At 39.5% G+C, this 17,825-nt stretch overlaps 1 protein-coding gene across 1 annotated transcript in view; it reads left to right on the top strand.

The window, feature by feature from the left end:
• Positions 1-16,494, top strand: part of LOC126354703 (juvenile hormone esterase-like) — a 108,633-nt gene extending 92,139 nt beyond the window's left edge. The window contains exons 9-10 of the mRNA XM_050004523.1: positions 2,301-2,436; positions 16,120-16,494. Of these exons, the coding sequence (XP_049860480.1) occupies positions 2,301-2,436; positions 16,120-16,267 (284 nt within the window). The 3' untranslated portion in view covers positions 16,268-16,494. The remainder of the gene's footprint in view (positions 1-2,300; positions 2,437-16,119) is intronic.
• The last annotated feature ends 1,331 nt before the right edge of the window (positions 16,495-17,825 follow it).

A 17,825-nucleotide genomic window follows, 5' to 3' on the forward strand; every position in this document is an offset into this window, starting at 1 on the left:
ATTCAGGCAGCTCACAAATCTGGGAACGACTCATAACGATGTCTCTGTCAACAGGACATTACAATCTTTCCATTTCTTCTTTGTTATAAATAATGTCAGCTATGACAAATTATTCAATGGCTTAAGACCTGATACCACTGTTTAACAGTGCTGCTACATGCCTGACGTAACAAACGTTTTCTCGTATTTAGTTAGTCTACCTGAAATGACGGCTGGATTGCGAACACTTACGCAGTTTGCTCCCTCAGTGTGGTTCAGTCTTGCAACATGCATGGCAAAGCATAGCTCAAAACCGTTGGTCATATTTGCTGTAATTAGCTAATCAATAGACAGTGATAGATTTCTCATCAGGTGGAAGTGAAATAATTTATTCGCGAGTGACGAAGTCCCACCAAATGCCAGTTCACGGGAATACTTAAGCTACTGCTTTGATCTCGTGCGTGTTTTGAGAATAGTTTCCATATGTGAAGTCGACAGAATGTCAAGATGATAGTGGAAACATCGAAAGTCCGATTCTCCAAATGAGTATTAGGTTTGGTGAATCCTGTGGCCAGCAGTGGTGACTATAATCATACAGCACCTAGATGGTTTTTGTAGACCTGATGGGGACGATCTCTTAGATGATAATGAGTTGGCTTCATGAAATGTAAAGGCACCAGAGGGGCTATCAGAGAAACCAGTGTAAGCTATAGGGGAAGACGGGAAATACAAATTATGTACAACAACCAAGTAGGAAAATTAAGGATCGAAGACTAAGTTCGAAGTGCTAAGATTATAAATGGTATAAGAGAGGAAGTAGTCTTTCGCCCCTACTGTTCATACATGAAAATAAAAGAAAGGTTCACGAGTGGGTTTAAAATACTGGATGCAAAGATATCGGTGATAAGATTTGCTGATAACGTTGTCATTATCAGTAAAAATGAGGAAGAACTGCTGGCTCTCCAATTAAACAGTCTAATGAGTACACACAATGGATTGGAACTAATGAAAGAAAACTGAAAGTAATTACACACACACACACACACACACACACACACACACACACACACACGAAGCATTTTTCTTTCCTTTAAATTAAATATTCCCCCTCTTTGGACTTTTTTTCTCGTCATTACATGTTAACTCACAACCTTCTCTCTATAAAGTATACATATTCAAGAACTCGAACTTTTTTTGTCAGTAACTGACACACGTGCATACAGTACGCATGTAACAGAGTAATTTCAGCTCTCACCTGCTGCTGCTTCTGAGAGATGGAGTCCACTGCAGAGAGTTACCTCTGCACATTTCAGCTAGCCTTATTAGACACAGCCTATCTAAAACACTGTGTTAAGACAGAGACACACTAACATTCTATGCTATGTGAAGGAGAAACTATAAAGGGAGTACGAAGGAAAAACAAGAGTTCAAACAGAAAAACTATGATATATATAAAATTTTTGATACAAAATTGTTTTTCCATACATTTTTATTTATGTACAATTTTGTTTCCTTTACTTACATTATTTACATTTTTATAAGTATTTAAGGTATTCACATTTAATTTTTCCACGTTGTTTACACTCCTTATAATCATATTTTTCAATCACTTAAATAATTTACCGATATTTGCATTATTTACAATCATCATTTTTCACGTGGTAAGCTCCAGGCCAGTGTATTTACTTTGTTGGGGAAGATATGTTTGTTGTTCTGCACAGATAAAGAAATTTTGTATTTTTCAATGGTCGCATCGACTTCTTCACTGACTTTTAGAGTAAGTCTGGTAAACCCATTTTCTTTAGAATTATAAGTGATGCAAGAAGGATCAAGCAAGTTTTGTCCCTACAGAGAAAGCGAACCTGCTAAATCCGCACCTCCACTCATTCCCCTGGCTCGATTAAGTGAAATAGTAGAAATGTAAATCATTATGAGCACACATCCGTTTGAACCACCTTCTTTCCCTATGTAAGGAAACAGATACACGTTCATTAATGTATCTCCAAATCTGTTTCAACATTGGAAACCATATTAACGCAGGGAAATAAAAAATCACAGTATCATTGCAAATGTCTAGTTACATAATTTTCGCACTGAAACGTTGCTACAAGCAAAACATTCTTATTAGTTCACAAGGACCTCATATTTCAGTGGTCACACACATAAAATCTACACTAATAGTCTCCAAAATTAAATAAAAACTTATATGTTACTTATGAGGGAAAGCAGGGATCCGCTGTTCGAGACTTACTGGCAGTATGTAGTGCATAATACCCATATGCATTATATGAAGAAATAACTTTCATTGTATGTTTTTACAGGTGTTGCCCATGGAGATGAAGCGTTTTACTTATTTTCAAACAATCCATATATGCCAATAACTGGAGAGCTACCGGCAAAGGATATTGAAATGGCTAAGAAGTTAACTAAACTATGGACAGACTTTGCAAAAACAGGGTGAGTTCATCAAAAATTCTACGGCACATTCAGTGACTTTAATCCTTGTTCTCTGTGGTATCGTTAATGTAACATTTAACTCCTGCCCAGAATTTCACATGTTATTGAATTACATATTCCGTAAGTACCCCACGCAACGAAAAGAAATACTAGTTGTACATTTATCCGAGTTCTTGGGAGGAACTACTTCCAGTTTTGAGCTGCAGTCTTTAATAAAGTTCTTTTATAAAAAAAATATTCAGAGCACTGTCTTCGAAAGCAGAAACCAAAATGTCGAATCACAATAAGAGAACTAATACAGCGTAAGAAAGTTGACACACAAACCAAGAAAGTTGACCACTGTGAAGCCTTTAGTATAAAATTCTGTGTAATATAGTGGTAAGCAGAACTGAGAGACGAGACGGGAGACACCACATGAATTTCATGGGTAATTGCTTTAGGGATGTAAATGCTTAATAAAAATAAAACAAAAGACGATTTCTATGTAAGAGAATGAAGATATGGGATTCCGAAGAAAAGTTATTGACTACATATGAAACGTCCCCTTTGAACAATTTATGCACGACTGAGCTTAAACTGACACACAATATTTTTTAGTGCAACGCAATCTGACTTTCAGTAATCCCTACAAGAGAATGGCCCTGACTAACATTAACCTATACGTTTCACATATCACTTACCTCACAAAAATCTTCGTTACTCAAGCTACTCCTATACAGCAAGCACCACTACTGCCAGCTAAATAAAAGATTCAACCTACTGAAGGCACTAACTACTGATAGGCATAGTTAGCAAATGAAAGATTTTAATACAGAACAAACAATGTATTTACCTTAATAGTCATTATATATATATATATATATATATATCAATTCGTGACACCAATTCTTACAAATTTCAAAACTCCGCCATCTCTCTCCCCACGTCCACCACTGCTGGCGGCTCACCTCCAACTACGCAACGCTACGCGCTGTTAGCATCCAGCTGCCGCTGCCCAACACTACAATGGCAGACAACAATGCAAACTAGCCACAGACTGCGCACAGCAGAGCCAGTGATTTTTCATACAGAGCGCTATGTGGTGTTACCAATAAGAAAACATAAACAGCCTACTTACACATATTAATGGGAAGTGAAGGGAAGCTAAGACGAAATGGCTGCAGGAAAAATGTGAAGACATCGAAAAAGATATGATTGTCGGAAGGACAGACTCAGCACACAGGAAAGTCAAAACAACCTTTGGTGACATTAAAAGCAACGGTGGTAACATTAAGAGTGCAACGGGAATTCCACTGTTAAATGCAGAGGAGAGAGCAGATAGGTGGCAAGAATACATTGAAAGCCTCTATGAGGGTGAAGATTTGTCTGATGTGACAGAAGAAGAAACAAGAGTCGATTTAGGAAGAGATAGGGGATCCAGCATTAGAATCGGAATTTAAAAGAACTTTCGAGGACTTACGGTCAAATAAGGCAGAAGGGATAGATAGCATTCCATCAGATTTTCTAAAATCATTAGGGGAAGTGGCAACAAAACGACTATTCACGTTGGTGTGTAGAATATATGAGTCTGGTGACATACCATCTGACTTTCGGAAAAGCATCATCCACACAATTCCGAAGACGGCAAGAGCTGACAAGTGCGAGAATTATTGCACAATCAGCTTAACAGCTCAGGCATCGAAGCTGTTTACAAGAATAATATACAGAAGAATGGAAAAGAAAATTGAGAATGTTCTAGGTGACGATCAGTTTGGCTTTAGGAAAAGTAAAGGCACGAGAGAGGCAATTCTGACGTTACGGCTAATAATGGAAGAAAGGCTAAAGAAAGATTAAGACACGTTCATAGGATTTGTCGACCTGGAAAAAGCGTTCGACAATATAAAATGGTGCAAGCTGTTCAAGATTCTGAAAAAAGTTGGGGTAAGCTATAGGGAGAGACGGGTCATATACAATATGTTCAACAATCAAGAGGGAATTATAAGAGTGGACGATCAAGAACGAAGTGCTCGTATTAAAAACGGAGTAAGACAAGGCTATAGCCTTTCGCCCCTACTCTTCAATCTGTACATCGAGGAAGCAATGATGGAAATAAAAGAAAGCTTCAGGAGTGGAATTAAAATACAAGGTGAAAGGATATCAATGATACGATTCGCTGATGACATTGTTATCCTGAGTGAAAGTGAAGTAGAATTAAATGATCTGCTGAACGGAGTGAACAGTCTAATGAGTACACAGTATGGTTTGAGAGTAAATCGGATAAAGACGAAGGTAATGAGAAGTAGTAGAAATGAGAACAGCGAGAAACTTAACATCAGGATTGATGGTCACGAAGTCAATGAAGTTAAGGAATTCTGCTACCTAGGCAGTAAAATAACCAATGACGGACGGAGCAAGGAGGACATCAAAAGCAGACTCGGTATGGCAAAAAAGGCATTTCTGGCCAAAAGAAGTCTACTAATATCAAATACCGGCCTTAATTTGAGGAAGAAATTTCTGAGGATGTACGTCTGGAGTACAGCATTGTATGGTAGTGAAACATGGACTGTGGGAAACCGGGAACAGAAGAGAATCGAAGCATTTCAGATGTGGTGCTATAGACGAATGTTGAAAATTAGGTGGACTGATAAGGTAAGGAATGAGGAGGTTCTACGCAGAATCGGAGAGGAAAGGAATATGTGGAAAACACTGATAAGGAGAAGGGACAGGATGATAGGACATCTGCTAAGACATGAGGGAATGACTTCCATGGTACTAGAGGGAGCTGTAGAGGGCAAAAACTGTAGAAGAAGACAGAGATTGGAATACGTCAAGCAAATAATTGAGGACGTAGGTTGCAGGTGCTACTCTGAGGTTAGCACAGGAAAGGAATTCGTGGCGGGCCGCATCAAACCAGTCTGTAGACTGATGAAAAAAAAAAAAGAAAAAAAAAAAGGGAAATGAGTGGAGAAAATCAGATTAAAACGAATTATGTTTGAAATCTGACCTTTCAGAGTGCGGCTTAACCAACATCAAGCAGGTGAAAGAATTGAACCAGGGTTTTAAGTGCATATGTTTCACCAATTAACAAACTTTATTACTACCTAAAAAGAAACAATATACTAAGAGAAACAATTCCTGAGACCAGCAACAAATACATTAAACAGCAAGTTAAAAAGAAGAGAAAACAGTTGAGTCAGCAGCAACAGTTATAAAATGAAACAGGGCCTTTTACCAAATTATAACTCTTTATAGAAAATCCCATAGAACTGGAAACCTCTAATGTCAAATTACGACTAAATGTTATTGCCGGTGAAACTACAGACTATTTATTTTAACAAAGGTCACAGCTTGGGACACCAGTAATGGGCGCATATAGGTCAGATACAATTTTCCATAACCTGTGGCTAATTCACCATTTAAACATCCATGAATCTAAGGAGCAACGGTCTGCATTTTAGAATTAAAAAAAAAGGTAAAAAATATGAAATGTTCTGACTAGGTATTGCCTCTATGTCTCCAGTACGAGGTTTAAGCCAAGGGCACCGCGTTTAAGAAAAACACGCAACTGTGGCCAAACCAAGTGCGACGTGCCCAAAACCAGTGCCGTCACACTCCCCGACATTAAAACAAAGGGGAGGGGGCGACTACATTAAATAATGTACTACATCAAAAGATGAGCTGTTTACAGTAGGAGTATCTTCACAGACTAATTAATGAAGAATTGGCCAAGTTTAAAAGCATATTACAATGTTAAAACAAGGAGTACTGATCTGGGATAGAGTAACTCGCCGCTTAGGGCCTTGGAATGAGAAAAACAGCAGTTACATGAAAGAGTTACAATCTTACAATTAAGTAAGTTAGCGAGCGGTGACCTCCACTGACCGTTTAGGCCTTTATAATGAAGAAAATCATTTAAATTAAAAAGGTAATAGATTAGAATAATGTAACTTAGCGAGGATCATCGTCCTCGGCGATGATGGTGCACGACAGCGGCAAAGGCGCTGCGGTCCAAAAGTCCCATAAGTCGGCAGACAGCGCTGCCAGCGACGCTGGAACAGTATAAAGGCGCGTGTTAAGTCCGGGCGACTACTGCATGGTCGATACTGCCGCAGTTACACCGCTCAGCGAGATGGCTAGGCTGACGAAATGTGTTACATCACGCACGCACACACACACACACACACACACACACAGTGGGTATCACAAGCTGGTAGAATAGAAAAATAATTCCAGAATTGTTGCCAAGCATGGACTAACAAACGTAAAGAGTCAGAAATTCGGAACACAACTCCGGTACTGGGAAAGAGACGTACAATGACGCTCACTTGCGAAGTTCGCTCTACGCTTTCAGACAAGGAGTGGGCCTGTCGGTGTCACAGATCACACCAGGCGAACAAGCAACAAGGGGGCTTAATTCCGCAGCGACGAATCAGCTATCATGCGCAACCGGATTACGACATGGCAAAGCAATCACTTGAGGAAGACTTGAGTGAGCTCTACGTCAAGAAAGGGCCAGACCCATGAAAGCTGTTGTACACACAAACTTCCTTTCGCCCAAAGTGACTATGCCTCGCCAGAAATTCAAGTCACGTGACACAAAGAGAGAGAGGAGGATGTCGCGACGCGAGCACGACCGGTTACAGCTCACTCACTGCTTGTGGCAGCAACGGCTCGCTTCCCCGACCGCGACACCACCACCACGCCCTACTAACGCGACCGCGAACGCACACGGACGGTGGGGGCAGTTTGTAAAAGGAAAGCGAGCCAACACGGCTTAGTATTTAACCTGTTCAAGACGAAAAAATAAAACTGGTGGACAAGTGGACTCATGGCAACGTTAGACGTGGTCGGAACTACTGCAGTACGATGAAGCAAAACATTAGTGAATCGAATGCTGAAAAGACAAAGAAAATGTTTATGGATCAAATCCGAGATGGCAATTACTCACTGTTAATAATACGGGATCAAAGAAATTGTAAAGTCATCAGAAATATAAGACAATCATATTTTAGGTACCCTTTTAAAATAAAGCAACGGTTTATGGATCCATATAGCAATTATTTTACACAAGAAACAGGCTTTTCCCCACAAGACGTAACAACCTATATTAACAAAAGTAACAAACTAATATTTGCTTCGCTTGTACAAAGTTCATTTTCAAGGGTGTAGAAGATTATGTGAGAAACAGGAAAAATTAATCAAGGTAAAATTCTACCACCAAACATAGCAGCGAATAATAAACCAATAATCGCAATAGAATAATAATAACCGTTCTGGAGCGCGAGGCGAGAAATTAAACTTTATGAACAGCGAAAGGCATGTTTTAGTATGGCAGAAACTTGCAATTACATTTTTCCTTATGACCAAACCATGATGAAAAATTAAGAGTCGATAAATACGCCAAGTTCTTACATTCTGCTAGCCTCTTCAGTGTGTATACTGTACGATCGTATGTGCCGTCACATTAATGACAGGATTTCTAAATCTGAGGCGACTTGTATCGACGATGGTAGTTCAACGAACGAAGTATAAAAACGCTCAGGGAAATTCAGAAATACAGAAACATAACTCACTTAAGAATGAAAGAAAAGGAAGTGCAGGAAGCTAAGGCAAAATGACTACATCAAAAATGTGAAGAAATCGAAAATGAACTGATTGTTCGAAGGACTAACTCAGCACACAGAAAAGTGAAAATCACCTATAGATAAACTAAAAGCAAGGACTTTAACGTTAAGAGTACAGCAGGAAGAAAATAAAATTGCGAATATGTTAGGTGTCGGTCGTTTTGGCTTAAGGAAAGGTAAAGGCAGCAGAGGGGCAGTTCTCATGTCTCAGTTGATAATGGAAGAAAAATCAAGACTGGTTCATAGGATTTGTCGACTTGGAATAAGAGTTCGACAACTACGCTATAGGGACTGACGGGTAATATACAATGTACAACAAATAATAGGGAAAAATAAGACTCCAAGACCAAGAACGAAGTGCTCGGATGAAAAAGTCAATAAGATAGTGATCTAGTCTTTCGCCCCTACTGTTCAATGGAGAAGCAATGACGGAAATAAACTTTCAAGACTGGGAGTAAAATTCAGGGTGAAGGGACGGCAATGATAAAACTTGACGATGACATTGCTATCCTCAGTTAAAGTGAAGAAGACATAAGATATGTAGAGAGTAAATCGAAGAAAGACGAAACTAACGAGAAGTAACAGAAATGAGAATAGCGAGAAACTTAATATCAGGATTGATCGTCACGAAGTAGATTAGTTAAGGAATTGTGTTAGTTAGGCAGAAAAGTAACCCATGATGGACGGAGAAAGGAGGACATAAAAAGCAGATTAGAGCTGACAAAAAAGACATTCCTGGCCAAGAGAAGTCTTCTATTATCAAACATAAACCTTAATTTGTGGAAGAAAATCCTGAGAATGTACGTTTGGAGCACACAAATGTATAGTAGTGAAACATGTACTGTGAGAAAACCGGAACAAAACTGAATCGTTGCGTTCCAGATGTGGCACTCCAGAATAACGCTGAACATTAGACGGACATTAGGTAACGAATATGGAGCTTCTCAGCAGAATCGGCGAGAAAGGGAATATATGGAAAACACTGATATGAAGGGGCAGGATGACAGGACCTGTAATAAGAATTCAGGGGATAAGTTCCATGGCGCTAGAGCAGGGCTTAACAACTCGCAGATTTTGAGTGTGAGCACTTGCGCCTGCCCATGTTCTTATTCGCTAGCTGAGCAGCTGCAGCATGGCGGGATGTGAGGGAAATGCGCGCGCGTCTACTGTGAACTAGGGGAGGTCAGTTTTGACAGCGATACCATCTTAATAGCAGCAGCGGTGAGTCGGTATTGCATAACACTGGCAGTGCCTTTGCGAGGAATATTACCTTTTGCACAGTACGAAAGGTATGCAAAATGGCAGCTGTTCAAAAGAATCCCGCTCATTTTGCCACATTATTTTCAGTGCAACATGCTGTTGTTAACAAAGACTTTCGACGTTATTCATGTGTTTTAGTATCCGTTAAGGATGAATCTGAGAAATATTTTCCAAATGTGAAGGCATTAGACCATGACTTGAATCTGTTGCTTTCTCCATATTTAGCCGAAGATTGAAGAGATTAGACCTGAACTACAATTAGAAATTATTGTGACATAGAGTGCAAAGACAAATATCAATACAAAAGATCTTGGAATTCTATAGACACGCACAAACAGGAGGCTACTGTAATAATCAACGATCCGTTCCAAGTTTGCTTGTGAACAGTTGTGCACTGCAATAAAAAGTAATAACTCGCGCCTGAGAAACTCACACTAACCTAAATTGCACGCTGCATCTATCAAAATCGAGAATAATGTAGAAGTATATGTTAATAAGATAATGTGGCACACTCGCAGTTTTGTTTATTTGATTCATTTGTAGCCATAATATTTCACAGAGTAACTTCTATGTTGTCAAGTCCTCTACTAGAGGCAGCTACAGAGAACAAAATTGTAGATATGTTGGTTGTTTTCGGGAAGGGACCAAAGAGCGAGGTCTTCGGTCCAATCGGATTAGGGAAGGATGGGCAGAAAAGTCGACGTGCCCTTTCAAAGGAACCATCTCGGCATTTGCCTGAAGCAACTTAGGGTAATAACGGAAAACCTAAGTCAGGATGGCCGGACACGGATCTGAACCGTCGTCCTCCAGAATTCCAGTCCAATGTGTTAAACACTGCGCCACCTTGCTCGGTCTGTGAAGGAAGACAGAGCTCGAATATATCAGGCGTATAATTGAGGACGTACAGTGCAGTTGCTATTACAATGCAGTTGCTATCCTGAGATGAAAAGGTTGGCACAAGAGAGGAATTCGTGGTATCAAACCATTCATGACTGAGGACGCGAAATATGAGGAATTCTACCAATAACTTCACAGTCGTCAGTATTTTTACTAGAATGAAACCATTTTCCGTCTCTTCCCGTCTTTGTATGGCCACCACGTACGTGCTATAGACAAAACTTCTAAAATTGCCGTTTAATTATTTCGCTTTTGATCTGCTCCCAACTTATTCATCTCTACTGCTACTCATAGTGTCAGTAATGCCATATCTAGCTAAAAAATGGATTGGAAATATACATTGTTTCTTTCATTCCTTTCATTATTTTATTTGAAACTTATTCTGTGTTAGCTTTTCTTTTTTTTTAACCAAATAATCGACCAGTATGTCTTCAGGTTTGCTTTCTAACCTCATTCATACTATTCTAGTGGAAATTTAAAAGGGCGAAACGTTAGACAACTCGTCTGATAATTCTAACATTCATCCAGTTTTGCCTTCTATGTGATTCTGATGACGATACTTCTCTAAACTATTCTTCGTTCGCTGTGGCAGAGAGGTTCTAGGCCCTTTTGTCCGGAACCGCGGGACTGCTGCGGTCGCAGGTTCGAGTCCTACCTCGGGCATGGATGTGTGTGATGTCCCATAAGTTAGTTATGTTTACGTAGCTCTAAGCTCTAAGTCGCGTAGTGTTCAGAAAGATTTGAACCATTTTAGCCATTCTTCATTTCAGGAAAGTGGCGTGTGCTTGGCCAGATAGCTATCGGTCTTTCCGTCTGCCTAGACTTCTCCATTAGCTTCGTTTGTAGTTCGTAACGTTGAGATACAGTCTTTCGCTCTTCATTCTTGTTATACGTTCTTTTGAAATACAACTAATGAGTTCAATTTCATTTTGAAGGCGATAAATATCCATTTCGTTTCTACCGATACTTGCTCCAATTTTGTCGAATCTCTAATGTCATGTTCGTGTTCTCAGAAACATAACTGCTCATGTGATCTGAGGTTTTCCCGGCGTATACGCTGCTTCCAAGGTTTTCGGGTGACAGCCAGATCCAGTCGTCAAAGGTCCACGATATTTCGGCGAAAAACCGTTTCGCCATCATCTAGTGCAGCAGATGGAATAATGTGGTTTCTGCGGACTGGCGGTATACGTTCAGACGTCACCGGCCACGTGCCGTGCTGGGAGTTGTTATGAGGGGTGGGGAGGGGCGTACTGCTACGGTGATGATAGTGGAGCCGCTGTGGCGATGGTAGCGGGGAAGGAGGGAAGTCAGTTTCCACATGTCTTTGATGGAGCTTAGTACTGCTTCCCATATAGCTTGCTCAGTTGGAAACCCATGTCCCTGTTGATTAAATTATCATTCACACAAGGATTTTAATCACTTTCAAAAATGGAGTCTCCAACTTTTTCGATGGCAATCAGGTCTTTAATATGCTAGTAATTCATTTGGTGTCATTTTGGATGTAGTGTTCTGTTATTGCAGACTTGTTGGGCTACAATTAACCCGTGTGGCGCTCATGTTCTGTATATCGATCTTCGATTGTGTGATCATTTGCCCAGCGTAAGTTTTTTCTTCACATTTTTCGTACATCCCTGGCGGGCGGAAAAGTGGTGTTACGTGGTGCTTCCGCGTTAGTCTGCCAACTTTTGACGATATGGCAGCAAAAAAAATTAAAGCGGTATCCTTTTCGTCTTCTCCCGTGTTTTTTGGCATCCGTGTCGTTCTCGGGGCTCTTGCGTCGCAGGACCGTCCGAAGACTGCTGTATCCATCCTAGAGGAAGACGGATTACAGGTGCCGCAGTTGTGCCCCCTGACTTTGTTCGTCTGAGATGGAGTGTGCTCAAATGGCTCTGAGCACTATGGGACTTAACATCTGAGGTCATCAGTCCCCTAGAACTTAGAACTACATACACCTAACTAACCTAAAGACATCACACACATCCATGCCTGAGGCAGGATTCGAAACTGCGACCGTAGCGGTAGCTCGGTTCCAGACTGAAGCGCCTAGAACCGCTTGGCCACTCCGGCCGGCAGGGTGTGTGCCCTATGCAAGTGAGTAATCACGCATTAGTTCTTCGAGGGACGGTGACAGCTGGAGGCACGGTGATATAAGTCTGTATGCATTGGCTTGCGGTCTACTTTGTGGGAAAACGATCCGTAGGGCCTATGGCGATCTAGGGCGTCAGAAAGAGGAAGTTTGCCATCTTTTTCTATTTCTATGGTAAACTGGATTTTCCATGGATGGAATTCGAATAACGTTACCATAAAAAATTCGGAGGCATTACTTTCCTACGCGCCTTCTTACATTCCATTGCGATTCGAATAATTAATTACATAGTAAATTAATTAATACTGGGCATGCATTGTAAAGGCTCTATCAAACATTTTGTTATTTATTGGAAGTAGATACACATAAGCAAAGCACTTAAATACGTAAAAAAACAAATAAAAGAATAATTTATTCATCATGGCATTAAACAGGTATGTGAATAAGTTTACTCAAGTGCTTTGGGGCACACAACGTTTTTATCTTACCATCATGTGCAAAATAATAATAACAATTATAACAAGTTTTCGGCTCTCCCAATCGTCAGTACGCTACATATAACTGACTTTGTAAAAAGCTAAAATTTTCCATACTTAATACACACTCTTCGCGCTTTGCTGCTATTCATCTGAGAATATGAGGTTGTCGTTTGAAATGAAGTTTCATGTCGGAGAGAATGAAAAGAATGCGTGGAATGAGCACATCTCTGTCTGACACACCACTCAGAATTGTCGGCCCAGGAACATTCGGCATAAGTTCTTTGACGACGAGCCTGGTTCGACTGCACAATCGAAATGGATAAGAGTTGCGCAAAAAAATTATTGGTGCTCCGATTTCGAGTGACGATATATACGGTGTGAGACACAGGGAAGATCCCATGAATTCAAAAACCCAAGTGGACAGTTTCAAAAACCGTCCACATTCACGACGCATTCAAACGATTCGTGGGAAACAGACTCAACCGCTATTTGTTCATGGATGGCATAGTTGATCATATTGACGTCAATGTTTCTTGCTGCCAAAATTGTACGTTCGCAAGACACTGAGGCTTTTTGTAATCTCGAGAAGTTCATCATCGTCTTCTCGCCGCGGTTTCAACAGAAAACCGATACTTTGTTGCTGGAAAAGTTATATAGCTACAAACCGTCTATGGTCTAGGCTGATTATTTTACAGAAAACCGCGAGCAAATCGAGCCGTTACTTTACGGGATCATACGTTGCGAACAGATCGATAAAACAACCATGTTTATGTAGGTAAATATGATACACAGCGCTGTTAACAGCACCCGACATGCTACAATTATAGATTCGGAAATTCGTTACAGAATTAATCGTGCTGGAGTATCCTCTGTCAGATTAAGATCTTGAGTATTTGACAATCATGGTTCATGTAACTAAAACTTTTCATACGATTCAGTTGTTTTATAGGTCTGAATTTTGAACATGTTGCAGACAACATCTTAAAGAGCTATGAATGTGAAGAGTTCTGCATATAATATGTCAAAATAGAGGAACAAATGAAGGGTTATCATGCTAAAGGGGCTAAGTAACAAAATTTACTTTCTAGGTCACTGAGAATCAACTTTATTCAAAGAGCTTGAACGTAAATATGCACTAACTCCACTTTAACACTGGATCATTGACTTTAGCAAACCAAGAAATCACTTGGCATGAGCCAAAAACACCAAGAAAACATAAATAAATTTGCACTGAAATGCTAGACGGGCTAAGTCCACCAAACACCTTTCGTAATGTTTCTATCTCTAGTAACAATTTTACTGTTCAGTCTCGGAACAATTCATTGCATGACTGAACCCCTCAGGCAGGTATTTCATCATAATTTTGATGTCTCTTGTCTTCTCTGAAAATAATGTTTTTGCACAGTGACATCATTCAATATGGTCTTCAATTCGCCACGATTTGTCCCATCCCCCTACTTCACCAAATACCTTTTTTGTCTAAATTACCATATATATCTGAATTAATCAATGAGGCAAAACTCGTATTTACCGTAACTATGTTTATCAGCATATCAGCAACTTGCTGAAAGTCCATAAAATTTTTTATGTGAACAAATTTAAACGCTCGCTAATAGAGAACTGTTTCTATGGTGTTTGGTTGGTTGGTTGGGGTTGCTTGGGGGAGAGTCCAAACAGCTAGGTCATCGGTCTCATTGGATTAGGGAAGGACTGGGAAGGAAGTCGGTCGTACCCTTTCAAAGGAACCATCGCGGCATTTGCCTGGAGCGATTTAGGGAAATCACGGAAAACCTAAATCAGGATGGCCGGACGCGGGATTGAACCGTTGTCCTCCCGAATGCGAGTCCAGTGTGCTAACCACTTCTATGGTGTTGATTACAATATCGAGAACAAAACGATTCCCCCATCTTTGCGGTTTTTAACAACTGGCTTCTCGTTGTCACTTTTTTATGTTAATTCATATTGTTTTCACTATCCATTTAATCGCCAATGAAGACCCACAAGAGACAGGCTGCAAAACGACAGGAGCAAACGGAAGTGCATGTCCAGTACAACCAACTATTGTCACTCGTTCTACACTTACCCATTTAGTATGAACAACACACAGAAGTCACCTGTCCTGACGTCTACTGGCTTTCGTAGCGACTACATTAGCCATCATTGGACAGACCCGTTTTATTCTGTAAAAGCCCTGTCACAAACCACCTAACAAGTAGAAAACACAATGTTTGCAAATTTCAGCTTAGTGTCTTTAGCTTTGTAGCCCTTCAAGTGTCAGTATTCTTGAACGGCGACATACAGCCAGTACAGATGCTATGGTTTTAAGACATCAGTGGCAATAGGTAGGGCATCTAGTCAGCATGCCTAATAATTGCATATCAAACAGATGTTTTACTCTGATTTAACAATAGACAAACACTGTGTGGGAGATAATTGAAAACGAGTTAGGGACCTAATTAAGGCTAACAGTAAGATATATCAATAGCTGGGAGACCTCAGCCCTTGACCGTTCATCCTAGAGATTACTAGTCCATCACAGGACACTTCTTTTCGAAGAAAACAACAGACACACAGCGACTGATAAGAGGCGGCGTGGAAAAGAAAAGGAACCACCGGGAGGAAATCTCCAACTGGGACCACCTGTCATCATTGAAGCAAACTACGTCGTACCTCTCACATAAGACTATACGGTCATCTCCGGACTCAAATGATTAGAAGACAAAGCTACTCTACTACAAGTATTATCTGTAACGATTACTACTGCTACCAGGACTACCGCGACTCCTTAGCAAGCTTTAGGAATGGTATACGTTACTCTTCTACTTATATTTGTGTTATGAAATGTCCATTTATCAGTTATTTTTTTATAAAAACTATAAGACCCAACTGCCCCAATTCACTGCTTCTTAAAGCATGCGATCCTGAAACCAGAAAATTTGCCAATAGACTGTTACAAACGATTTTCCATCCATTTGTACTACGAGTTGCTGTTGCAGTGCATACAAATAACTATTGTTGTTTGTATTTCACTTCTTCAGACTCTTTGGTCATTAAGAATGGAACAGCTAACAGCTTTTGCTTGAGAGGTACGTAGTAATAACTTGAGCGAAGGATCCTATGTTCAATAATATTTTATTTTGTTTTGGAACTATGTAACTGTAGCTGCCTTCTCTGAAAACGTGCTGTATGTGGATATTGCTCTCGCCCATTTGCCTTGCGTTTCGCTGTGGCATATTAAACTGATATAAATTTACCAATTATTATTTTATTTGTTGGTAAGTGCTTTTAGTTATGTATGGCAATATTTGCTGCACTTTTTGTGACATAGTTCCTAAGTAAGTTGTTCTACACTTTGCAGGAATCCAACTCCGGATAACGATCCATTGCACTGGCCGCAAGTGACGTTTGGGAGAGAGCTGCAGTACCTACGTATAGGTGAAAAGTTGGAAGTGAAGAAGGGTCTCTTCCAGAAGAGAATTGACTTTTGGAAATCACTACGTTTCTGATTACGACGCGACGTCCGTGGAGGAGCTTCTGTGAATAAAGTAGATTGAAGGTTCTCCTTACAAGATGTATTAGAACTTTTAATAAAACTGAAAATCATACAACTCTCAGAAATTGTAGGTTTAACAACCATGATGAAAAAAGTAATCTAGCAAATGAACAATAAAGCATAATCATTCAAATTAAAACCATAAAAACAAAAAAATTGAATGATAAGAACTCAAATAAACTGAACCTCTAGCAGTAATTATTAAAGAACAAATTCAAAACTCAACAAAATTAAACTAAAAGAAAAATAATCAATTCCAAAATAATATCTAATTATATGCAAGTGAGCATATGAATAAACACAAATCATAGAAGCAAAACTCGACAGAAACATTAAAGAATGAACCATCAACATGTTTTGTGCTTTGGCTTCATTAAGCTTTATAGTACATTTTTGCTGAAGCCTGTCAGATATGGCAAAGACAATTGTGAGCACGATGCCCTTCAACAGCCTCTTAAAAGAAAAATAGTTCTCAATGAAAAGTTTTTTATTTGCCTTGACAGAAGGTGATGATAATGTTACGTAAGAAATTTATTCCTAATCTTCTGTTTAACGTAATTTATTTTATCACGACAAGATTTCGGCTTCTCAAACCATCGTAGGGTGACAACTGAATACCGTAAGATACATAAAATGACGTGCAACTCACACACATATTAATATCGCTTATACAGAAGATAGATAATGATGACACGGTATAACTTTTTAACAATATTCAGCAATCGTTGCATTTAAAACGAAAAGAAAAAAATGAAGTTTTTTTTACGGTAAGCGGAAATCATTACATACAACTAAAGATAAAAATTGAAATTGGGTTCATTACTTTATCTGTCATTTGCATGGTTGGAAATAAATTTAACAGAGCGGTAAAAGGAAAATATGCTCCATCATTTAAAATTAAACTGGCTTCTGTGTGATGTTTATTCAGTTAAAGTATTTTCCGTAGGTCCAGCTGTCTGATTTTCTAAAGTCTGATTTTCAAGTCGTCACAGTCTTCACTGTATGAAGTGTTTTCTGTTAAGAGAAGTTCCATGATGTTGAATCTGTCTTTTCTAGTCTCCAACTTCTCATGTATCGATACCCTAACAGCCCTAGCTCTGCATAACTGACCAAAATACACTACCACAGGACTTTCAGGTGATTTTTTTATATGCTACTCTGACAAAAGTCTTTTCTTTACTACTGAATATTAATTTAGTTATGCTGTTGTACTTTTAACAGTCAGCTCTATAGTTGTCATATCTGAATTTTTTCTCAAGCCAAATCCGGTACTAGTCCAAAACCAGATCACCTAGATACCTGATCCAGTATATAATTTTGAAATTCAATGGCTTTTTATATGAAGTCTAGTTCCAAATTGTCCATGAAAATTTGATAGTGTTACAGACTAAGAGCGTAACCTGTTGCTAGTCCATCGAACTGACTGCCATAAGTGCATTCAAACTTTAAATAATTCTCTTTCACAAATATTCGAATGGCAACGAATAAAGTCATGTGATCCCACAAGATTG

Source organism: Schistocerca gregaria, chromosome 3, assembly GCF_023897955.1.
Source record: "Schistocerca gregaria isolate iqSchGreg1 chromosome 3, iqSchGreg1.2, whole genome shotgun sequence".
Classification (NCBI taxonomy): Eukaryota; Metazoa; Arthropoda; class Insecta; order Orthoptera; family Acrididae; genus Schistocerca; species Schistocerca gregaria.